This window comes from Panthera tigris, chromosome X (genome assembly GCF_018350195.1).
Source record: "Panthera tigris isolate Pti1 chromosome X, P.tigris_Pti1_mat1.1, whole genome shotgun sequence".
In the NCBI taxonomy this organism is placed as follows: domain Eukaryota; kingdom Metazoa; phylum Chordata; class Mammalia; order Carnivora; family Felidae; genus Panthera; species Panthera tigris.
The window spans coordinates 106,960,721-106,987,201 of NC_056677.1; the positions used below are offsets into that span (position 1 = coordinate 106,960,721).

At 36.9% G+C, this 26,481-nt stretch overlaps 1 protein-coding gene across 7 annotated transcripts in view; it reads right to left on the minus strand.

Annotated features, from left to right (window-relative positions):
- Positions 1–26,481, minus strand: part of ZNF280C (zinc finger protein 280C) — an 82,862-nt gene that overhangs the window by 17,419 nt on the left and 38,962 nt on the right. For 6 of the 7 annotated variants that reach the window (XR_006213385.1, XR_006213384.1, XR_006213383.1 and 3 more), the window contains 7 exons: positions 21,740–21,871; positions 17,552–17,865; positions 16,940–17,080; positions 9,371–9,433; positions 6,503–6,621; positions 6,318–6,354; positions 2,300–2,445 (listed from right to left, as the gene is read on the minus strand). Coding sequence is in view for 1 of the 7 variants with exons in the window: in XM_007085446.3 (XP_007085508.3) it covers positions 6,184–6,193; positions 6,318–6,354; positions 6,503–6,621; positions 9,371–9,433; positions 16,940–17,080; positions 17,552–17,865; positions 21,740–21,871 (816 nt within the window). In the remaining 6 variants the exon portion in view is untranslated. Of the gene's footprint in view, positions 1–2,299; positions 2,446–5,669; positions 6,194–6,317; positions 6,355–6,502; positions 6,622–9,370; positions 9,434–16,939; positions 17,081–17,551; positions 17,866–21,739; positions 21,872–26,481 lie in introns of those variants that run through there. The other variant, XM_007085446.3, reaches the window with a different exon arrangement.

Genomic DNA, 26,481 nt, shown 5'->3' on the forward strand with positions numbered 1-26,481 from the left:
GGAGTTAACCATGCCTAGGACTAACTGGGGAATTTCATTCTATTAATTTTGAAAGAGTGCCTGTTTCTGCTATTGGGGATAGTGGTATGTGGCATTCTGAATTCACTTTCTTCTAAGAACAATTTATAACTGATGTTTAGGTATAACCAAAATAGCATCATAGAATCCAAGAACTCTAGAACAATTTAGTACCCATGGTGTACAAATAGGACCTCTGAGATCAAGGACACAGTCACTACCCTGGAGTTCCTCTCACATTACCTGCAACTCCTTACTCTCTCCTCTGCTGATTCCCTCTCATCTCTCTAACTTCTTGTTGTTGGAATGCCCTGGAGCTCAATCTGTGAACCCTGTCCTTACTCTATCCCTAGTCTATCCCCTGGTGATTTCATAGCCTTTAACTCTTTAATAAATTTAAATGTTACTGACAGCCTGGACTTCTCCTCTAAACCCCAAACTCACACATCAGGATGTCCATGACATCCACACTAGCATATCTAATAGGCATCTCAAATTCAAACATGTCCCAAATCAAAGTCCTCATCTTCCCTTCCAAATCTACTCCTCCTTTAGTCTTCTCCATCTCAGTTAACAACATCACCTTTCCAGTTGCTTAGACTAATGGCTGTGCTGTCCTCCACAACACTTTTCCTCTCATACCTCATACCCAAACCACCAACAAATTCTGTTGGCTCAACCTTCAAGATAGTCGCCCAGTTGAGCCACTTATCACCTACACTTTCACCTATCCTAGTTAAACCTCTACTATCTTCCATCTGGATTGTTAAAACAGCTTCCTAGCTGACCTCCCTGATTCTGCCCTTGGTCCCCTACAGCTTATTTTCAAGACAGCAACTAGTGATCCTGTTAAGACTGTAATTAAGAACGTTTTTCTTTTTTCAATTTTTTTGAGGGACCTCTCCCTTTAAGTATATTTATTTTGAGAGAGAGCCTGTGCGTGTGTGTGGAGGAGGGGCTGAGAGAGAGAGAGAGAGAGAGAGAGAGAGAGAGAGAGAATTCCAAGCAGGCTCTGCACCGTCAGCACAGAGCCCGATGTGGGGCTCAAACTCACAAAACTTGAGATCATGACCTGAACTGAAACCAAGAGTCTGCTGCTTAACCGACAGAGCCACCTAGGCACCTCAGAATTTTTGTTTTTCATTGAGGTATAAAAGACTTCTCCATTCAAAATCCACTAATGGCTTCCTATCTCTGAGTGAAAGCCAAATCCTTACAACTGCCTAGAAGTCCCTATACTACATGGCCCACATCATCTCACAGGCCCCATCTCCTACTACAAGCTCTCCTGTCCAACACCCCCTCCACTGCAGCCCCATCGGTCTTGTTGCTGTTCCATGAGCCAAGCATGACCTTACTTCAGGACTCATTATTTCTACCTTGCATCACATTATGTTAGCTGATTTTTATTAGGTTAGGTTAAAAAGGTTTCCTTCAAATTCCTAATTTGCTAAACTTAAGTTTGTTTTTGTAGAGGTGAGATTCACATAATTTAAAATCAAAATTTAAGAACTCAACCATCTTGAACAATTCAGTGGCATTTAGTTCATTTACAATGTTGTACAACCACCTATATTTCGTTCCTAAACATTTTCATCATACCCCAAAGTAAACCGTGTACCCATTTAGTAGTCACTGCCCATTCCCACTTCCCCCTCAGGCCCTGGCAACCATCAATCTGCTATCTCTATGGATGTATCTATTCTGGATATTGCACATAAATGAAATTATACAATATGTGATCTCTTGTGATAGCATGTTTTTGAGGTCCATCCACATTGTAGCATGAATCAGTACTTCATTCCTTTTTTATGGCTAAATATTATCCCATTGTATGAATATACCACAATTTATTTATTCCTTCATCTATTGATGGCACTTGAGCTGTTTCCATCTTTTAGCCATTGGGAGGAATGCTGCTATGAACATGCATGTACAAGTATCTGAGTCCCTGCTTTTTGATTCTTTTGGGGATATACCTAGGAGCAGAACTGCTGGGTTATATGGTAATTCCACGTTTTAATTTCTTGAGGCACTGCTGAACTGTTTTCCACAGTTGCTGAACCATTTTACATTCCCACCAGCAATGTGTAGGGGTTTCAATTTTCTCTTCAGGGCTTTTGCATTTGCTATTCTCTCTCTGGAACGCTCTTCCAATAGATAATCAAGTGGCCTACTTCCTCACTTCCTTCAGGTCCTTACTCAAGGTCCTCTTCCCACAGAGTCCTATCCTGACCACCAGATTTAAAATGGCAACCTCCCAACCCCAGCCCATACTTACCATCCTCCTTGCCCACTTTATTTTGCTCCGTTGCATTGATCATCATCTAACATACTATATAAATTTCTTATTTTTTATTGTCTTGTCTTCCGCCACTGAAATATAAGCTCCACCAGGGAAGAGATTTCAGTCTGTTTTTCCAGAACCTAGAATAGTGTTAGGCACATAGTAAGTGCTCAATAAGTACTTGCTGAACAAGGAAGTGAAGCCCAAAGAGATGTTTTGGCAAAGTGTGACAAAAAAGGACAAGAAGCTAAGTCTCTGTAGTTCGGAGGTTATTTTTCTAATAATGGTGATGGATTGAAACTGAGCCAATCACACCTTTATTCAGCTGTAACCTTTTAAAAAGCACACATGTGAGAGATGGCTATTTCTAAATCAAGTGAAAGAACTATTTAGAATACCCTGAGGGCAATGGGATCAAAATGTAGAGCTAATACTCATTTGCACCAATTAACACTCAACTAACTGCCTATAATAAGAAGCTTAGTAGTGACTGAAATGTTTTATTGAAACAAAGCAAAAAAAAATGGTGCTACAGGATACAGAACTTTAAGAGTATTATACTTCGAGAAAATGAACCTAATACAAACTGTAAGAAACAGAATCTTATGGAAGAACAAAAAGCTGTACCCCTATCTAAAATATTGCTATAGCAACAATGTGTTTTGGCTTATCATATTCTTGAACTATAACAGATCCAGAGAAAATATCTGTATATAAAAAGAGAATCTATGTTGAAACCACAAAGAAGTTATTTCTGGGTAAAAGTTTAAAACTTGGTGTAATTGGTGCTTAATTTTTCACTTGAAGATGGTTAATATGGCAAAAAGTTATATGTTTTCATTACAATTTTTGAAAAGTAAAAAAAAAGATGGTGAATGAAAAAACATTCTAGAGGGAGAGATATGGAAATAAAGACTCGAATATTGTCAAGTCTACTACTAAGAAACAAGTAGTAGTAGAAACACTACTAACAAACCACACTTTTAGAGATTTTGGAAAATCATTTACAGCAGAAATCAGTCTGGGGGTGCCTGGGTGGCTCAGTCGGTTAAACGTCTGACTCTTGATTTTGGCTCAGGTCATGATCTCATGGTTCATGAGTTTGAGCCTCCTGTTGGGCTCTGCACTGGCAATGCAGAGCGTGCTTGGGATTCTCTCTCTCCCCCTTTCTCTGCCCCTCCCCTGCTCACGTTCCCTCTCTCAAAATAAATAAATAAATAAATAAACATTAAAATAAAAAAAATGTCTGGAAAATTAAAACTAATAGATTCCACATTTTTGACTGAATTACAAATAGATTACATAACAGGTGGTCATTGAAATTGGCTTTCAATATGTCTCTGCTATAAGCTGAATGTTTGAATGTGATGACATTAGGAGGTGTGCCTTTGGGAGATGACTGCATCATGAGGGTGGAGCCCTCATGAATGGGATTAGTAACCTTATAAATTAAAATGTTAATTTACTTTGAAAGAGAGAAAGGGCACCTGCAAGCCAGCTGCACAGAGGGGAGGGACAGAGACAGAGGCAAAGAGAGAATCCCAAGCACTGACAGCATGGAGCCCAACACAGGGCTTGACCTCACGAACCATGAGATCATGACCTGAGCCAAACTCAAGAGCTGGACGCCTCACCGACTGAGCCACCCAGGCGCCCCAATGCCCCTATAAATTAGACACCACAGAACTTTCTCCCCACTTCTGCCAGGAGGATACAGCAATAACACGACCTTCTATGCACCAGGAAGTGGGCCCTCGCCAGATACTCAATCTGCCTGTGCCTTGATCATGGACTTTCCAGCCTCCAGAACTATGAGAAATACATCTCTGTTGCTCATGTTACTAGTCTATGATACTGTTATGGCAGCCCAAAGGGACTAAGACAGTTTCAAGGTGCAAGTAAAAAGTACAAGAAATTCTGATGTTAGGATGAAAAAAACCACTCATGATGGAGTCAAACAACTTCAAAGCCTGACCACCTTAATAGTTATTAAGATCACAAAGGGGCTTTGTCAGCCTCCAAAGTCCAAGAAATTAGTAAAGTATAAATAGTGAACTTTTAACTGTGCTGGGGGAAAAACTGCAAGATGCATTTGGTGAAGCTCTCAGTCTGTAGGCCAAGGAATCAGGCTTCCATGTAAGAAGCAAAGCAATGCTCCTAGTCACACGGTAAAATCTACAGCTTTTATATGAAGTTATTTATGAGAAAATAATTCCTGAGGCACTTTACCAATACAAATTTTATTAAAAAAATAAGTAATAACATCAAAACTGTTCAGCAAATCTATATTCAATGTAACCAAAATAAACAAACACCAAATTAAAAAAAATATACATCTATATATATATGGGCAAGAAACAAGTGCATTTTTTTGGTCCCAATATTTTCTGAATATATTATCTTTATCCAAAGGAATTACATTAATGGCTAAGAAGATATTATGTATTAGATGTACAGAAACATAACTTTAAAATTTGTTTTAAGGGCTGTAGGAAGTGTTTTTTGCCAATTCTTTATGTCTTTGAGCTCCTAATCACTAAGATAATGTTAATGATAGTCCCAAGACAGACAGAAGATGTAATCCTGTCTAGTGGTCTGAACAACTACCAAATCTAGAAGCTATCAATAGGTAGCTACGTGAAATTTGTAGAGAATTCTAAAGAATTTCTTGGAGTTCTTAACAAAACAAAACAAACACAAAACAAAAATTTTAAAGAAAAGAGATAAAAGTGGACATAACAAAACACACATCAATAAATTTGGTGAAGAACAACATAAAATCAAGACAAAATTAAACTTAAAAAAATTGAATATTAGTATTGCTGAAAACTCCTAGGATTAATACTGGATAAAACTTTAAATGACAGTACAAATAACTATAACTTTGGAACTGTAATTTTAGAAACTTATTTTCCAAGAACATGAAAGTAACCTTGGTTCCCTACACAACCAGTTTTTATATTCCTTGGACTGCATGCATACTAGACGAAGATTAAAGGGCAGCAGCCAAAATGATTAAACTCCAACTTGGACGTTGAAGCATTGATTTGATGGGCCTTTCTTGGTCAGAATGAACCCATAAGCGTAAGATCAAGAACCAAAGCCCCCAGTGGGAAGTTGTGCTCAATTTGGTGGGCCTTGAGGTCATCTCTGGCCAAATTAGCATCAGCCTTATGGGAGGCCAGTCATGAAGGAAGGGACTCTCCCCAAGATCTGATTTCTTAAGGCCACAATCTAGAGGAGGTCTCACAGTCAAATAATTCACATTCCTTGGAAAGAGAGAACAGGCATCAGTTGTGTCCATCGAAGGGGGACACTGACCAGGAGTATCCTGGACATTTTTTGAAATTTCTGTGTTGCTTCTGCATCTGAAAAATATGAAAAATAGAACAATGACAGACAAGGAAAGAGGAAAAAGACAGCTATATGACCTAAAAATGTAAGACTTATAAGAAATTAACTAAGAAACCAGACAAAACAGACAAAGAAAATGAATAGCCATATCATTTGGAATGCAATATTCTGAAGGCAAGTACAGCAGAGAAAAACACAAACTATTTTAAGCAAAGCAAAAACGACCATGGCAACAAAAGCTATTTTTGGAGAGAGCCAACTGGAGAAAAAAGCTTATGTTAAGATATGTTAACCTGACACAAAGATAAGGTGGAATAAGAATCTAGTGCCATCTGAAAGCTGAAAAGAACTGAATCAGAACTAGTGTCATGAACTGCTTAACCGCCTTCGTGTGAGAAAACACTTCAGAAGTTTGAACTTAGGAAACTGCCTTTGTGTAAGAAAACACTTCAGAACTTTGAACTTAGGAAATTCCAACTTGTCTTGCACCAGGTTGCACGAGCTCCATAGAGCAGGAATCTATTTCAACAAGCGCTTTAAAAACAAAAACAAAAACAAAATACTTTAATATTTTTCATTTCTATTAATGGTACATTTAAAAATGCAACAGTGCTAAAATCCATCAAAGAAAAATGCACGAAATGGAAATTGAACTTACTCAGACGAGGATTCAGAAGTTGAGGTACTTTCAGGAACTGAAATTAGAAGAAGAGGTTTACATTTACAGTAGTATAGGTGATGAGTGACACTATCAGTTTAGTACGTAAGAGCCCATATTGTGGCTGATCAAAAGTACTGGAATAAATATCAGAAATTCAAAGTAACACAATTATAAATACATACCATTCTCTATTACAACTTGGCAAGTATGAGTTTTACGCTGACTTAGGTGTTTAGCCATACGATCTAAGCCAGAAGAATCAGTTAGGAAGTCACATTTAAGGCACACTAGAGTAATGCCCCTATGAAGAAAAAAGGAAAGCAAAGGTTTTCATCTTTTATCCAAGTCCAGAGGCACGTTCAATAATTATTTTTCCATGTAATAACTCTTGATATGCTTTTTATGTGTTATGACCATCAATTGCCAATTTTGTTCTCCTAAGCCTGATTTATCTGAAATGGTACCCAGAAAATGACATAGCCACATTTAAGTTATGCTAACATTTACTGCTTTATAAACCACTTCCTCTCATACCGGTTGCTAAAGGACAAGAGTCAAGAGACCTAAAGCCTAATCGTGGCTCCACTAACAATTTGTGTAGCTTGTGCAAGTCACACTCTTTCCGTGCTTTGGCCCATTTCTGAGGACCTTCTTTCCACACACTCTACTGCTAGATGTTACGGACACAAGAGTGAACAAAAGAGGGCAACCTCTGGAGCCTATAATCTAGTATCTTATTTTAGAGGTGATAAAATTAGAAAAGAAATGGGAAGGCTTTAAAAGTAAATCATATAATTTAATTATTGTTATTACCAATTAACGAGCGTAAACATAGTTTTATAGTTCACTGGATGCTTTAAATTTAAGTACTTCGACGTGTCAAGGAATAAAAACCAGTAGCATACCTTAGACTGACTGCTCCCCTGTGGTTCTAGTCTTAACAGCCTGCTATATATTTATACCTGGGTGTCACGCTGGAACATCAAAAATGATCTTCATACACTGAAATTGTGCTTTCCTCCCCAGCCCCCAAAACCATTCCTCCTAACCAATCTCTCTTATGATGTCATGCTCCCAACACAATGGCTCAAAATTCTCTCTCTCTTTTTTCTTAAAATAGTCAATATTTCAAATATTTTACATTATTAACAATTTATTGAGCACTTAACTCTGTGCCATGCTGAGGGTTTTAGATATATCATCTTATCTGAATGCTATAACAAACCAAAGACGTAGGTGTTATAATTATTACTTTTTTATAGAGGACAGGGTCAGGTTTAAAAACCTATCAAGGCCAAAATTAGATTTGAAAGTGAGCCCTTTGATTTCAGAGCCCATGTTCTTAAACAGTGTAATACCACTTCACCACCTTAGCCCAGATTCTTATTAAGTCAATGTTAACTACCATAATAATCTTAAACAGTCCATGTGCCTCCTGCAATTGCGAACTGCGAGATCATGACCTGAGCTGAAGTCAGATGCTCAATTGAGCCACCCACGCACCCCTGCAAACCTTTTACTTATATTCACACCTTAACATATATTGTACATTCCTTGAAGGTTGGACAAGCCTTCTTCATCACTGTCATCTTTATGGGAACTGCTACGATGTGTTATACATAATAGGTACACAATAAATTAAAAAAATGAACATTGCATTTTTTAACAAAATTACAAAATTTATTGTTCTATAGAATTACAAATATGCTAAGTCTCATACACAGAAACTAATCAATTTTATATTTAAATCTGAGGCCCATCCAAATTGAGAAAAAAAGCCTCAGATCTTTAAAGTCATAGAATCAATTTAAGAATCAACCACACAACTGAGCTTGATAACGATGTAAAAATAAAACAAACGCTCATCTTTAGAATTAACAAGTCCTTTTTCATTCTTAAAAATTCTATTTCCTTAAATTTAGTAATACTTTTAAAATAGCATGAATATATTTTTAAAATAGAATCAAACTTTCCTCTGCCTATGAACTGTTGGTCCAACATCATCCACATATGTCATTTTCAACATGTACATTAATTTACTCAAATATTTACAGAATGCCTACCATGTGTCAGGCACTATTCAATGCTCAGTAAACATATGGCATAGACAAATATCCAAACCACACACATTCTAGTGAGAAGACACAGACAATAAACAAAAGAGTGAAGTATACAATATGGTGGAAAGCAAAAAGTGAAGAAAAATAAAATAAATGGAGATAGGTAGTGGTGGGGATGGGGCCTAGGGGAAAGGATGCTATTTTAAATGGAGTGGTCAAAGAAAGTCTCACTCACTAGACTAGAGATTTAAAGGAAGGAGCTGGCCATGCAGATATCTGGGGAAGAGTGAACAAGGCAGAAGGAATAATGAATACAAAGGTCCTGAGATGTATCATCTCCCCCTCCGCTTTTCCATTAATCCAAAGCATCAAAACAAGTACTGGCTAAATTTAAGTCTACGTCTTAGCCATAAGACATCTTGATGCTACCAAAATCTTGGCACTGATATTTCAAATAGCAATGACAACATGAACAAAATAAACAAAAGAAGATGAAGTAAAAAGAAAGCAGAAGAATGTGGAAAAATGATGCATAGTGGATTCTGAGCTAAGCGTGTGTGGTATAATTAGGGTTAATTATCAGTGCCTTTCGAAATGTTCATCAGCAATTCCTTTTGTAGAGTAAACAGGTTGTGTACTTTATTTACAAATGAAAAAAAAAATCCCAAGAATTATGAAGGCTATATATTGCTCAAAATCAAAATGTGTTAGTCAATTTACTAGATTATCTTAAACCTCTTTTTGATCTTCAAATATTTTTTATTTTATAATGTAAATCCATGAAAGTTTCGCCTTATTGCCTAACACCACTGAAACAAAGTTTAGCCAGAGAATATAGGCTATTTCTGCTTTGCTCTATGCTATAATGAAGAGAACTGTATTACGTCTGGTAGTAATCACTTCATTTTCCAAACAAGGTACTCAAGAATCAGGTTAAAAAAGTTACTAGAATTTTTCAATAGAGAAAATGGAAAAAGATCAACTAGTTACCTGAGAATTCCAGAATGCTTCTTAAAAATATAAAACCGTTTACTTGGATGGTTGCTATGAGAGCTGGAAAAAGAACAGACAGATGAGATGTTATTATACAGTAATTCATATTAATTTTATGAACATATTTCAAGTACATGTTTAGTTTCTTAGCTTTGAATAAAAGATCATGAGCTAAATTATTAAAATTCTATTATTCATCTGTTTAATTCAAGATTAAAAAAATGTTTATTTATTTATTTTGAGAGAGAGAGAGACCGTGTACAAGCGAGGGAGGGGCAGAGAGAGAGGGAGAGAGAATCCTAAGCAGGCTCAGCGCTGGCAGTGCAGAGTCTGATGCGGGGCTTGAACCTACGAACCGTGAGATCATGGCCCAAGCCGAAACCAAGAGTCAGATGCTTAACTGACTGAGCTACATAGGTGTCCCTAATTCAAGACTTTTATTTTGTATTTTCTTTTTTAATGTTAATTAATTAATTAATTATATTGAGAGAGAGTGCGTGCATGCATGTGAGCAGGAGAGAGGGGCAGAAGAAGAGAGATATTCTCAAGGAGGCTCAATGCTTAGCACAGAACCTAATGCGAGGCTCGATCCTACAACCTTGGGATCATGACCAGAGCTGAAATCAACAGCTGGATGCTCAACTGACTGAGCCACCCAGGTGCCCCTTCCTGAGAATATTCTTAAATGATCAGTACCCTCACCATTATTTAAAAAACCCTCAAAGTTAAAAATGCAAAGAGCATAAAATTAAATTTTTTCAACTATTAAGAGTTGAAAACTATTTATTTATTCATTTGTAGAGAGAGAATTCCAAGCAGACTCTGCACTGTCAGCGTGGAGCCTGATGTGGGGCTCAAACCCACAAACCATGAAATCATGAGCGAAGCCAAAACCAAGAGTCAGACGCTCAACCGACTGAGCCACCCAGGTGCCCTAAGAGTTGAAAACAATTTAAAAGGTATTTGCTAATAATGTATTTTGCTATAATATAAATTGTTATGAATAATAATTATCACTTTCTTATCTTATACTTATTAGCAAGGGGAGAGAATCTGAATGATCCTCAAGGTAAATGCTACTTGGGATAAATTACATTACTTGCCATCAGTAAAATGAAACATTTAAAGAATCTTTTGCAATTATTAGGAGAGCCTTTAGGGAAAGCGAATTAAAGAAAACAGAGCTCTATGCACAGAACAAAAAAAAAAACACTAACCAAATTTTGCAACAAATGGTAATAGCTTTTATATCCCCTTCTAAACTGAGAAGGAAAGCTTTCCTGTATTAGAAAACCAGGCAGGATTAACAAGGACTAGCATACCATAGCATCCAAAAGTGTGGTTCATGGACCAGCAGCATCCATACCCCCTGGGAAATCATCAGAAATACAAAGTCTCAGGTCCCACTCTAGACCTACTGAATTCATCGTTGGCAGTGAGGCCCAGAAATCAGTTCAAGTTTTTCAGGTGATTCTTATGCAAGCTACAGTTTGAGAAACACTGGCCCTAGCTTGCACTGACAGACCCAAACCAGCCAACACACCAGATCAATGATTATCCTGAGACACAAGGTAACTATCACCAGCATACCACCTATGCATGGGAAAAGAAAGATTCTGGCTACTTATAATCCTGTGAAAACAGCTGCAGAATAGGTGCCATGATGAATGCAAAGAACTGTTTCTCAAGTAGATAAGACAGACACATATTTAATACGAGGCAGAATAGCTGAATGGTACAGAACTCAAAGGAAGGAATGATTCCTATTAAGTGGCTGTGGGGATCAGATTCCTCACAAAAGAAGGTAAACTGAAAGGGAAGGAGAGGGGGATTCCAAGGAATAACAAATAAGGAAAGACACTTTAGATATTGAATACGAAACAAACTATATGTTGGGGAAGATTAATTAATTTGGGGGGCCTGATTTGTGGTTATAGAGTTAGTATGGGCTGGGAATAAAGGTACTCAACCTCTAAGAAAATGAGGCTTCTGTGGATGCAGAGCTCAAATCTATGACAAAAGTCCACACTGGGTCAGGGTGTACCAGTCAGGGGGAGGGTACCTGAGGCAACAAAGGAAGCAAGGCATCACTGAATTAGGGGAAATGCAAAGGCCCTTAGAAAAGTAGAAGTGGAAGCTTTTGGTTCTATATGAGGCTAATAATAAGTGCTGTGTGTGTGTGATGACAATGCAATGTAGGGTTGGGGCTCACTGGAAAATAGGAGAAGGTTACAAAGGAAGCCTGAGGCCAACTGGAAGTATGTGGGGATAGAACTGATATGGGAGGTCCTACAAGACAGCCAAGGAGCCTATGGAAAATGGGAGATAGGAGGACGGAATGACCATGGGTTTAAGAAACACTAAAAATATTTTCCAATTTAATCTCCTATAAGTTATGGGTAGAATTAAAGCTCCACTGGGGCAGTTGTGTGTTTGGCACAGAATAAAAGACCAGCATTCTTAATCTCTTTCAAAATACCAACAACATTTTTCACAGAACTAGAAAAAAATAATCCTAAAATATGCATGGAACCACAAAAGGCCCCGAATAGCGAAAGCAATCTTGAAAAAGAAGAAAAAAAACTGGAGGCATCACAATTCTAGATTTCAAGATATACTACAAAGCTGTAGTGTTCAAAACAGTATAGTACTGGCACAAAAACAGACACATAGATCAATGGAACAGAATAGAGAACGCAGAAATCAACCCACACTTACATGGTCAATTAATCTATGACAAAGGATGCAAGATACTGACAAAGACAGTATCTTTGATGAATGGTGCTGGGAAAGCTGCACAGCCACATGCAAAGAAATGAAACCGGACCACTTTTCTACACCACACACAAAAATAAACTCCAAATGGATTAAAGACCTAAATGTGACACCTGAAACAATAAAAATCCTAGAAGAAAACATAGGCAGTAATTTCTTTGACTGTAGAAACATTTTTCTAGGTATGTCTCCTCAGGTAAGGGAGACCAAAGCAAAATTAAACTACTGGGACTACAACAAGATAGTCCAGAGACATTTTTCCAAAGAAGACATGCAGATGACCGATAACATGAAAAGATGCTTAATATCACTAATCATCAAGGAAATGCAAATTAATTTTTTTAGAAAGCTCTATGCCCAATATGGGGCTTGAACTCAAGACCCTGGAATCAATCTAAGCCAACCAGGCACGCCTGGGGAAATGTAAATTAAAACCTCAGTGAGATATCACATTAACATCTGTCAGAATGGCTAAAATAAAAACCATGAGAAATAAGTGTTGGCAAGGATGTGGAGAAAAAGGAACCCTCATGTACTGTTGGTGGGAATGCAAACTGGTGCAGCCACTGTGGAAAAAAGTATGAAGGTTCCTCAAAAAAACAAAAATAGAATTACCATATAATCCAGTAATTCCATTACTGAGTATTTATGCCAAGAAAACGAACCCTATGTTTACTGCACCATTATATTTATAATAGCCAAGATATGGAAGCAACTCATGTCCACTGACAGATGAATGGATAAAGATGTGGTGTGTCTATCTATCTCTATAAAATGGAACATTACTGAGCCATAAAAGAGAATGAAATCTTGTCATTCGCAACAATATGGACAGACCTAGAGGGTATAATCCTAAGCAGAGTAAGTCAGAGAAAGAAATATACCATTATGATTTCACTGATATGTGCAAATTAAGAAACAAAGAAACAAAAAAAGAGTCAAAAAAAAACCCCTAAACTCTTAAATACAGAGAATAAACTGGTGGTTGATAGAGAGGAGGGGGGAGGGGAATGGGCAAAATAAAGTGGATTAAGAGCACACTTATCTTGACGAGCACTGAGCAATATATAGAACTGTAGAATCATTATATTGTACGCCTGAAACTAATTTATGTTAATTATACTTCAATTAATGAAAACACCAGCATTCCTCCCAGCAGTACACTGAGAGAGACTGGCTGGGGCCTGGTTTAGGGCAACCAAGGAATGGAAACCCCTGCAGTAGATAGGAGGCAGAGTGGCAAACTGCAGCAGGTAGACATTCAGGAAGTCATTATGAATGGTGGCAGATCAAGAGAGCACCACAGGCTTCAGAAACTTAAAGTGTATTATATTTTGCTGATGCTCCACATTTCTGCAAATGATACCCTGAGACAAACTGAGCTTAAAGAGTATTGGGGGTGATAGTAGTTTGGATCCTAGACAGACAATAATGTTTGACTTATTTTTGTTCTTCATAGATGCCAGTGGGTCAAAGATAAAAATATCTGTCAAGCTGATGAAGAGATGGATCTTAGGAAAACTCAGCACTGAAATTGGAGGATTTACAGTAGAAAAGTAAAATAACATTCTGAGAGTGATTAAGGTACCAAGAAAGGGAAAGAAAAGAGGCAAGAAGGATTGAAAAAAAGAAAAGGTAATGAAATAAAGGTAACCTACTGGATGGAAGAAGATATTTGCAAATGACATATCCAATAAAGGGTTAGCATCTAAAATATATAAGGAACTGATACAAGTCACACCAAAAAAACCAAACAATCTAATTAAAAATGGGCAGAAGACATAGACATTTCTCCAAAGAAGATATCCAGATGGCCAACAGACACATGAAAAGATGCTCAACATCACTCATCATCAGGGAAATACACATCAAAACCACAATGAGATATCACCTTACACCTGTCAAAATGGCTAAGATCAAAAACACAAGAAACAACAGGTGTTGGCAAGGATGTGCAGGAAAAGGAACCCTCATGCACTGTTGGTGGGAATGCAAACTGATGCAGCCACTGTGGAAAACAGTATGGAGTTCCCTCAAAAAGTTAAAAACAGAATTACCCTTGAATCCAGTAACCACACTACTGGTTTTCTACCCCTCCCAAATGCAAAAACTCAAAGGGATACATACATGCATCCCTATGTTTATTGTAGCATTATTTAAAATAGCCAAATTATGGAAGCAGCCCAAGTATCCATTAACAGATGAACAGATAGAGAAGATGTGGTATATATATGTACACACACACACACACACACACACACACAAATGGAATATTATTCAGCCACAAAAAAGTATGAAATCTTGCCATTCACAACAATGTGGTAGAGCTAGAGAGTATTATGCTAAGCGAAATAAGTCAATCAGAAAAGATAGATACCAGATAATCTCACTCGTATGTGTAATTTAAGAAACAAAACAAATCAGCAGAGAGAGAGAGAGAGAGAGAGAGAGAGAGAGAGAGAAACCAAGAAACAGATGCTTAGCTGCAGAGAACAAATTGATGGTTACCAGAGGGGAGGTAGGAGGGATGGGTGAAATAGGTGATGTGGATTAAGGAGTGCACTTGTCATGATGAGGACCCAGTAATATATGGAATTGCTGAATCATCATCTTGTACACCTGAAACTAATATAACACTGTATGTTAACTATACTGGAACTAAAATTAAAAACTTAAAAACTAAAAAATAGTCTGAGACAAAAAAAAGAAAAGGTAATGAAATAGAGAAGTAGCCAAAAGGGAAGAAAAAAAGTGATGGTAACAGTTTAAGTTGACAAGAAGATTTTCAAAAGTGAGTGATGAAAAGTATCAAATATTCTAAAGAAGTCATGGAAAAGTAAGAATAAAAAATAATGAGTACGTTTAATGATTAGGATATGACTGATAACCTTTAAAGGGGAAGCTTTAACTGATAGGTGGGGGCGATACTCAAATTACAAAGGGTAAAGAAAAAGCAAATAAGATAGTAAAGAAACTCTTGAAAATGTTGACAATAAAAGGAAGACAAGAAAATACACAAAGAAAACGCAAATCTCCTTCATTCTAGAAAAATACCTGAAAATATTAGCAGGCAGAAGGAATGTGGTAGAGAGAAAGAGATGAAATGAAGGCACAAAATAAAGGAGTAAGGTTGTGGAGCAAATGGAAGAGATGAATGCAAATGAAAGCAGGATTAGCTTTCGAAAAGTGAGAAATGTCTTTTTCTGAGATACCTGGATAAAGGGGGAAAAACTTGCGATAGAAAAAAGTTAATCTTGGGAAAAACGAGAAGATGACCTCTGGGTAGTTACTAGGAAAGAGACTAACAACTAAGAGACTAAAATAAAACCTTGAGGGTATTGAAAAGGATTTAAACAGGTGCTGCAGAAAAAAATAAAGAGGTCTTTTTAAAAACACACAACCAAATTAAAGTTAAAAATCATGATGAATTCAGAGGGTTGCCCGAGTGGCTCAGTTGGTTAAGTGTTAGACTTCAGCTCAGGTCATGATCTTGTGGTTCCCGGGCTCGAGTCCTGCATTGGGCTCTCTGCTGTCAGCTCAGGGCCTGCTTCGGATACCCTGAAACGTCCCCCACCCCCCCTCCCTCCCCTGCTTGCACTCTCTCGCTCTCTCTCAAAAATAAACATTTTTTTAAAAAAAATCATGGATTCAGAGATAATTAAATCAAACACAGTTTGGTAGTTTGGAAAGCAGCAGAAAGAAAGATCAAAAAGGGTAAGAGATCCAAGCATAGTAAGGTTAAACATGACTGAAGATATAAAAGATTCTAAGACAAAAAGCAAGCAACATTCAAAACAGATGACCTTAAGGGTGAGGTTGATATCAAGTTTGGTGCTGCTGCACTGGAAAGAAGGGTCAAGACTCAAAATCATCAGGTAATGAGAACTCAAAATGAATAAATATTGTATATGATGAAGTACATTGGGACAGTGGTAAGGAAGGGGGGGTAACAGGTAACAGAGGTCTTGTTATGATCTGCAAGAAAACCACTTTATTTCTGACTGAAAATACATGGAACGACATCAGTTTGAATAATCAACTTAGCATATTTATATCTGAACAATTCTTACATATTTTAAAAAAATCCTTCCTGAAAGAATAAAGTAAGCTACTACTAATGAGGTTCAAATGAAAGTAGTGAAGTAGTGTGGTCTCTGTAGTTTTTCTCTAGCACAGAGTACATGGTAGGTGCTCAAACTGAACTTTTGTCTGAAAAGGAATTCTAACAGTAGCATCATGACTAAAATATACCTATAGTCTCTCACTTCACATTTCATTGAATGAATACAAAGATAAATGGCTTGAAAGGCTGATGGACAGAAAGATGGATGAAAGGGAAGGGGCAGAAGGGAGGGAGAAGGGAGGAAGAGAGTCCATTCATGAGAGTGCCAATATTGTTCTTAGCATCTTTGACAAACCTGGAGTCTCTCAAAGTGACTCCTTTGAAGAGGCTAACACTCTTGTGGTTACATGTATTTATTTGACAAATATTTTAAAAACATTAAAAATTTTATGTTTGAAAATACCACTTCTTAAAAGACTTAGAAAAACAAATTTCCTAACAAACCTATTCTAATTTCATTGGTCTAACTGCTCTTAAAACTTTGGTCCCCTTAATTTCATGAGGTATTACATTGGAAAATAATATTAAGTAATATCCTAGATGTTCCCTCTTGCTAGATCCTTTTAGCCCCTTAAGTGACAAACTGGCTTCTAAAAAAACAACCTTATTTTTAAAAAACAAAATTGTCAAATAGCAATTTTGATTGGTGGTGTACATGTTTAACTTACCTCACCATATGATTTATAAAGGCTTTGTTACAGTTAGTGTTGTATTTGCAAAAATTACAGTGGATATATATTGAAAAGTGGCTTGCAAAATCTTTTATTTTGGAATGACACTCAATGCACTTGTGAATTCCCCGACGGCACCTTATGGAGACAGAAAAAAAATAATGAAAATTTCTCATGAAACAAAAATAATAAGGTAAAGCCTTAACATTTTATTAATTGAAGCTAAGATGTTTAAATTAGCATCTTTAAAAAGAGACATAATTTGAAAATTTGATTGGAAACAATAAGCTAGAATAAGTGTCAAAAATCAAACACCAGTTAATGTTCCCTGGAATAAAACGACTGCATTAATCAATTAAATTATGACAAGATATAAGCACAAAACAGAAGACTAGTGTAAATGATGACAACTGTACAATGAACGCTAATTCTAGTTCTGCTCCGCAGTTGTAAAAAGTACCTTTTTATTATCTTCTAGGCCTTTAGGCCAGACAAATGATCATCATGTCAGTGTACAAGGGAGCTCTGTGATATGGTAAATTATATTAAAATAAACCTTTAATATTTAATATTCAATAAATATTACATATCAGGAATAAAAGATATTACCTTAAGTTCTTCAAAGCTATGCTGATTTTATTCTTTCTGTTGCGTTGTTTCTTTTGTTTACAAGAGGTTTTTTTGGTCTTATATTTAGATGCAACTCTACCTTGCCTTTTGGCATGAGGTTTACTTGCACTGGATACAGCTGCATGAGGCTTACTTGTCTTGGATTTACTTGTAGTAGATTTTATATTTTTAGCAGTTGTACTTTTAGACCTTGGAGGTGAGATTTGAAAAGAAGAAGTGCTTGGAACACTGCTACTGGGAGATGTAGTTACTGGTTTTGAATGAAGAGGTCCAACTGAGGCTCGAATAGTAACCTATAATAATGAAGACAATATATACATATTTTAGAAAATTAATCATCACATTAATATTAAAAAGATTACTTCATACCTTGACATTATGGTCAATTGGTTTTTGAAAAGGGTACCAAAACAACTTAGTGGAGGAAACAATAGTCATCAAACAAATGGTGTCGGAACAACAGGATAAATAGATGCAAAGAACGAATTTGGATCCTTATCTCATACTAGATGCAAAAATTAACTCAAAATGTATCAAGAATCAAATTGTAAGAGCTAAAACTGGAAAACTCTTAGAAAAAAGCATAGGAGTAAATCTCCATGATTTGGGGTTAGATAATGACTTTTCAAATATGACAACAAAAGCATAAGCAACCAAAGAAAAACATTAACTGGACTTCATAAAAATTTTAAACTTTTGTGCTTCAAAGGACACTGTTAAGAAAGTGACAAGACACCCCACAGAATCAGAGAAAATATTTGCAAATCATATTTCTAATAAAGGACTTGTGTACACAATATATAAAGAACGCTTACAACTCAGCAAAAAGACAAATAACTGAATTTAAAAATGGGCAAATGATCTGAATGAACAAGCATTTCTTTAAAGATATACAAACGGCCAATAAACACTTGAAAACATACTCAACAATCATTAGTCATCAAGAAAATGCAAATCAAAACTCCAGTGAGGTATCACTTTAGACCAACTAAAATGGCTACAGTAAAAAACAGACAGATTAATAATAAGTATTAACAAGATGTAGAGAAACTGCAATGCTCAGCTCATATATTTCTGGTAGGAATGTACAAGGGTACAGTGGCTTTGGAAAACAGTTGGTAGTTCTTCAAAATGTTAAACTTAAGAGTTATCATATGAGGCGCCTGGGTGGCTCAGCTGGTTAAGTGTCTGACTCGATTTCAGCTCAGGTCATGATTTCATGGTTTGTGGGTTCAAGCCCCACATTTGGCCCCACACTGACAGCATGGAGCCTGCCTGGGGATTCTCTCTCCCTCAAAAATATGAAAATAAAAACTTAAAAAAAAGAGAGTTCTCATATAACCCAGCAATTCCACTCCTTAGTGGTCCACTCCTAAGCAATTCCACCTAAGAGAAATGAAAAAGTAAGTCCACACAAAAACTTGTACATGAGCTTTCATAAGAGCATTATTTACAACAGCCAAAAAGTGCAAACAACCCAAATGCTCATCAAATAATGAATGGATAAATCAAATAAAAAAGAATAAATTACTGATACAAGCTTTAATATTGATGGATCTCACAAATGTTATGCTAAGTGAAGGAAGCCAATCATAAAAGACCACATATTGTAGGATTCCATTAAAAATTTTTGTTTCCATGTTTATTTTTGAGAGCGAGAGCACGAGTAGGGGAGGGGCAGAGAGAGAGGGAGACACAGAATCCGAAGCAGGCTCAAGGGTCTGAGCTGTCAGCACAGAGCCCGAGGCAAGGCTTGAACCCACAAATCATGATGAGATCATGACCTGAGCCAAGGTCGGATGCTTAAAACTGACTGAGCCACCCAGGGGCCCCTATATGATTCCATTTTTATGAAATGTCCAGAATAGGAAAATCCATAGGAACAGAAAGTAAAGTTTGCCTAGGGCTGGTGGAGGGGAAATAGGGAGTGACTCCTAACAGCTATAGGGTTTTTTTGGGGGGTGACAAAAATGTTCAAAAATGGGTCGTAGTGATGTTTGCACAACTCTGTGAATATGCTAAAAACCACTGAATTATATCTCAATAAAGCTGTTTTACCAAAAAATCACTGCAGTTCAAAATTTAAATATCATTATTTTGAAAATGGTAAATATAAACTACAATCAGTTAAGTATCCCATTTATTCTAAATGGTCATACCAATTAAATGACATTTACCTCATTATTTATTTACTGTTGTAAATTGCAGTTTTGTATTGATAGCGTTTCTATGTTAACAGATATTAACGGATAATTAGGAGTTAGTGCAAATTATATGAATATCAAAAAAAGCACATTCCATGTCTATTTTATTCTCTGATACAACTAAGTAGCTTTCACAAACACAGAAGTCAAAATTTAAATCTCAAAACCAGAAATAATAACCTTGGAAAGCCCTGCATTACTCTTTGGTAACTATAAAACAGATCTCCAGTAAATGTGACCTGCTCTATCTGGAGGTTCATTGGTCAGGATTTATAATTCCAAAGGTTATTGTGGAGGTTACATCAATTAATTATACAGAATGAAGAGTTTGAAAATATTCAGAATTTCCCTAAAGGGAACTAACATAACATTTATCATTTAGTATTCAAAAAAGGTGATGTTCGGTTATACCCACTGATTAATAATGGAAAACACAGTTGCCTATTAACATTCTCTTTAATCACTTGACTATACTACTCCCATGTACTTGAGGACCAGCCAATGAGGAAGTCCTTTGAAATACATGTGACCTGGTATCATACAAAAAGCACTGAATTAGAGGTCAAAAGACCCAGGTTAAATCTCAATACTACCTCTTGCTAGCCATTTGACCTTGAGTAAGTAATTTATCCTCTTTAAGCCTCCTCATTTATAAAATGGAAATAATACCTGTCTTGTCTACCTCACTAAATTGTTATTAAATAATAGAATGTATGAAAAATCACACAGAAAGCTTAATTCTAAAGTGTTACAAGACACCTATTACTATGATGATGATGATGACGATATCATTATACACTTGTTATTATTATTAATTATTAATAAGAGAAGATATGGGAAAGGACTGTACTGCTTATACTAGTCTTCTGCATGTCTAGTCCCAGCATGGAATGAATGGATTACAGGCAAGGATACTGGATAGCTTCTTTCACTCTAGATCTTCAGAGCACTGCTTTACATTTTTTAATTAATTCAAATAGTGGACATACTTACATTCAAAGGTAAGCACTCAAAGCCAATATAAATGTTTGGGAATTATTTCACTTTGGATTATGTATCCTTCTACCAGAGCAAATAATCAAGAGGTGACTTTACTTACATAAGAAGTCAGAGAAAACAGGTGTACATAAGACAAATAGGGAAAAGGAAGTTTTGTAGTCAGATATGTGTGTTTGCTCACTTAAGACAGCAATGCTATTGAGGAGCGATGCTTTTCTGAGAGTAGATTCAGTAATACCAACTTCAACAAAGTATGGCATTCAAGGCACTATGACAGATGCTGGGGACACAAAGATAAATTAAAGAGGATTCCTAACCTTACAGTCTAGCAGCTAAAGCAGACATATATGCTGCCAACTGGAAGAACTCAGAAACAGCCTATAAAATATTGAAACAACTCACAGACACAGCCTATGGTTAATCTAGTTGCACTCACTACATAGGAATACGCTCCAACATAGCACATGTCAATTAAGTAAAAAAAAAAAAAAAAAAAAAAAAAAAAAAGGATAGGTTTCTTTCTAAGCAAAACAATGGTAAAACCTAAACTTATATCTTAATGACAAGCAGAAGTTAATTTTTAATATTATAGTCAATAGATAAACCCAGGCAGGGGGCACCTGGTTGGCTCAGTGTGACTCTTGATCTCAGGGTTGTAAGTTCGAGCCCCACATTGGGTATAGAGATTACTTGAAAATAAAATCTGGGGTGCCCAGGTGGCTCAGTCACTGACTCAATATCGGCTCATGTCGTGATCTCGTGGTTGTGAGATCAAGCCCCGTGTTGGGCTCCATGCTGCTTGGAGCCTGCTTGGGATTCTCTTTCTCTCCCCCTCTCTCTGCCCCTCTCCCCTGCTTGTGCTCTCTCTCTAAAAATAAATAAATAGACATTTAAAACAAAACCAGGCAGGAATTTACTTCTACTATCACACAAAATGTTAAAATAAAACATATCTAAAACTCACTTTTGTACCAGGAGGCAATCCTTCTAGCTCTTTAGGCTTTATAAATGTCCGATGCTGGGTCTTGTGATCCAGTTTCTCTTTGCAGGTCAAAAACTGTAGTCTGCACTTGGTACAACGATGAACTCCTTTTTTCTGTTTATAAGAAACATTAAAAATACTATGAGAAATAATAACTTCTATCACCACAAATCCTGGAATCTGAAATTGCTCTTAATTATAATAGCTAAATAATTTTTATAAACCAGTATTTTACTATATCCCATCATAAACAATGCCAGAATATTCTTTCATTTTTTTTCAAGAACACTGCTTGCATTAGTATTTGTATTTCAAAAGTATTTGTGGGGCACCTGGCTGCTCAGTTGGTAACACATGGCAACTCTTGATTTCAGGGTTTAAAAGTTTGAGCCCCACACTGGGTGTAGAGATTACTTAAAAATGAAATCTTTAAAATAAGTATTTATTGCCATATAGGCAATCAAAACAAAAGCTATTATCAGTTAGGTTCAAATGTGACAAGTCCTATACCTTTGTAGTGTGAAAGCTTTTTTAATTATAAATTTAAGTATAAACCATTCAAGCACACGATACAGTGAAAATGAGTTATACTATATTTTTATCCTAGAAAAGGTGAAGTTATTTTTAATTTTTAAAATTTCTTTTTTTAATGTTATTTATTTTTTTGAGAGACAGAAGGTGGGGATGGGGGCGGGGTGGTCAGGGAATCCCAAGCAGGCTCCGTGCTGTCAGTGCAGAGCCCGATGTGGGGTTTGATCTCACGAACCTCGAGATCAAGACCTGAGCCGAAATCAAGAGTCAGACACTTAACCAGTTGAACCCCTCAGGCGTCCCAATTTTTTACATTTCTATTTGTTTCACAAAAACAATTGAGCTTTCTATGAGCACCTGGGTGACTCAGTCAGTTAAGGGTCCAACTCTTGATTTCAGCTCAGGTCATGATCTCGTGGTTTGTGAGATCAAGCCTGCATCAGGTTCTGTGCTGACAGTGTGGAGGTGCCTGTTTGAGATTCTGTCTCCCTCTCTCTGTGCCCCTCCCCCACTCATGTTTTCTCTCTCTGTCTCTCAAAATAAGTAAACATTTTAAAAGATTTGAACTTCCTAAAACCAAAACAAATTTAACCAGACATCCCCTCCAAAAGTTCTGTTACAGAAATGATTGTATAAAGCAGTGTTGTCCAGCAGAACTTTCTACAGTGTCTGATAACATTACATAGTTGCACTGTCCAATATGGTATTCACCAGCCACATGTTGTTACTGACCACCTGAACTGTAAAAAGTTCAACACAGGAACTGATTTTTCAATTTTACTTAATTTTACTTAATTTAAGTAGGCACAGATGGCTAGTGGCTGTGATACTGGCCAGTATGGCTACAGAAGCACAAATGAGAACAACTGATCCCAATCTACTGTCAGAGAACCCCTTGACTACATCCCTTCTCAAACTTAGGCCTATTATTTTTTTATCAATGGGAAATAGGACCCAAGAGAGATCTAAGTCATTTGCTCATAGCTAGTTGATGTTCTTTCTATTACACATTATCAATTGCAATCTTTATGTATATGTTTTCATTAATTAAAAAATATATTCTATATTTATAGGTAAATTTAGAACAACATACAAATGCAAAAGAATGTTTTCTCCAAAGCTGTATCTTCACAGGCCCATCACTAGTTTCATGTAAAGCATAATTATTTAGGAAAAGCAAATGAGTTAACATGTGTAAGTAGCTAGTGGTTACTGGTGTACAGCAGGCATTTGATAAATAAAAGTTCTGAAAAAACTTCAAAGCAATATATAAATAGAATGTTTGTATTACTATTTTAGTTTCATTTTTAAGACAATTTTAGAAGTATGGTGCATTGGATCATATCCTAGGTATAGGCAATGTAAACAGATTCACCTAACATGTGTTCAAGAGAAAGAAGGAAAGAGGGAAAAAGATCCCAGTCAAGAAACAGATAGCAAGGTTACAGGACAGGTAGAAAATTCCCCAGAGTACAATTCCTAGAAATCTTTTCTCTACCTGTGCATATACCTCATCCAGTTTCATGATTTTAAACAGCATCCATCCAACTGCCTACTTGACATCACTACTTGATATTTAACAGTCATTTCAAATCAACATAAACAAAACTGAACTCTAGATTTTCCCCCATCCACCCTGCAAAAAAAAAAAAAATCTGTTCCTTCTCTAGTCTTCGCAATATCTCAGTGTATGGGAACACCATTCTTGCAGTGGCTCAGGACAAAAGAACTCAGTTACACTTAATTCATGCCTTTCTTTCACACCCCACATCCACCAACCCATTAATAAAACCTGTCAGCTCTACCTTCAAAAACAATCTTTCCACTTTTTATCACCTGTTCAGCTACCATGTCAGTCCAAGCCACTCACCTGGACTTTTCCAATAGCCTCCTACCTTCTCCTTGTTCCCACCCTTTCCTCCTAACAGTCTATTCTCTCTATAGCTGCCAGAGTGATCTCTCACATGCTTAAAGCTTCCAATGGTTTTCCACACCACATCCAAATCCTAACTCTGGCTCACAAGACTCTACGCCTCTGCATTCTGTTGCTACAGTCTCATTTCAACCTACTCTCCCTCCCACTTGTTTGCCATGCTCCAGCCACACGGGCCCCTTGCTGTTCCTTGGACATCTAGATAGGTGCTCACCTCTCTGCCTACTTACTATTCCCTCTCCTTGAAATATCCTCTCTCAGATATCCACATAGCTAACTCTCTTATGTCCTTTGGAGAGGCCCTCTTTGACCATCCCATATAAAAACAGAAATGGCTTCCTTCACCTCCTAAGCCCTGGCACTCCCTAACCTCACATGTTTTCTTCCCATGGTACTTATCACCAGCTGGCATACATTTACATTCAGACATAATACACATACTCTTTCTCCACTACCATGCAAATTCCAGAGAGCACAAACTGTTTTGTTCACTTCTGTTAAACAGTCCCTGGCATATATTAAGCACTCAATAAGTATTTGTTAAATAAATAACGAGGAAGACAGCAAGAGACTGAAGGAGCATGCACATGAGAAGCAGGCACAATTTAACTAGTTCAAAATGTCTGCCATGCCATTCAATGAGCATTTGCCCAGAGCCCTGGGATGGGAGACATTAATCTACTATTCCCTTAGTTGGACTCGAGTCTTGCATATCTCTCTTATGCATATATGCTTGAGATGTGGTAAGGAGAATAATACAGAGGGACGCCTGGGTGGCTCAGTCGGTTAACCGTCTGACTCTTGATCTCAGCTCAGGTCTTGATCTCAGGGTCGTGAGTTCAAGCCCCGCATTGGGCTCCGCGCTGGGCATGAAGCCTACTTAAAAAAAAAAAAAAAAAGGATAATACAGTACAGTTTTAAATAATATGATGTTCAACCAAAAAATTGGTGATCTATTCCAAGGATAGAGAATTACCCGTCTGCGTTGAACTTTCTGACAAACATACTATATCGTTTGGGTGATTTGAGGAATTTTCAAGGCTAATTCTGACTATCTGTAATATCTGCTTTTAGACCTAATGTTGGTAAAGGATATGACTCTATGGTAAAACCTTGGGCTCTAAGTCAATTTTTGGCTCTGCCATTTATTAGGGAATGTGGCACTGGGCAAAGTAACTTACTGTCTATAAAGCTTTATTTCCTCATTTATGAAATGAAAATGACCATACCTGCTTTGTAGGATGTTTGTGAGGATTGAAGAAAAGAATGCAAGTAAAAACACTGTGACTGCCATACAACAAGTGATTAGTATATATTAGCTACTTGTTATTTCTATAAAGATTTAATAAGAATATCTAACATATGAAATCCTTCATCCTTTCTTAAAAGTTGTACAAACCATATCGATAGCTCTTAAAATCACTTAAGACATACTAATATATTCTTTTTAGGAAAAGGTTACAACCAAAGTCTTCAAAAAGAATAAAATGAGCCACAGATTCAATAATTCCTATTATCTAAAATCACACTAATGTTAGCTCAATTACAAGTTTATAATTCTGCTCAGCTATGGTTTTTGAGTCTTTTGTGGACAACTGCATAAACTGAAAGTACTTTGAAAAACTCTTGATGATCCTATTATTAGACTCTTTCCTCTGTTGACTGCTCACTGGCTACCTCTTAGGTACTCCAAACTCACAAATATTGGGCACCAAGTCCTTAAGACTACTCCCAGGCTTGATGATGCAGAAGAACTTACAGGATTTAGAAATTGTTATACTCATAGACACAATTATTACAGTGAAAGGATACAGAACAGGATTAATAAAGGAAGAAAAATGCATTGGGTGGAGTTTGGAGGATATTGGCACCAGTTTCCAAGTGCACTCTCCCAACAAGCTGCATAGGACACGTTTAATCAATCCCCCGGCAACTAACTGCAGCAATACGTATGAAGTGCTTTTTACGAGGAAAGCTCTCTTGAGTCTAAGAAGCTAGGTTTGTTCTTTTTACAGGGTTCAGTCACCAGAAGCCAGGTTTATTTTTTTTAAAGGGTTCAGTCACCAAATCTTCAGGCTCCCAGAAGAAAAGCAGGTGTTCACCATAATCATATCTTTGTACAAATGATCTAGAAAAGCTGGCACAATGTGGCTCAAGGTCCTAGGCATGTAAAACACTCATCAATTAATAACAAAGGCTCAATTTCCTGGAGTTAGCCAAGGGCTAATTATGCCAATATGCAAACAGACCCTTCTGAAAA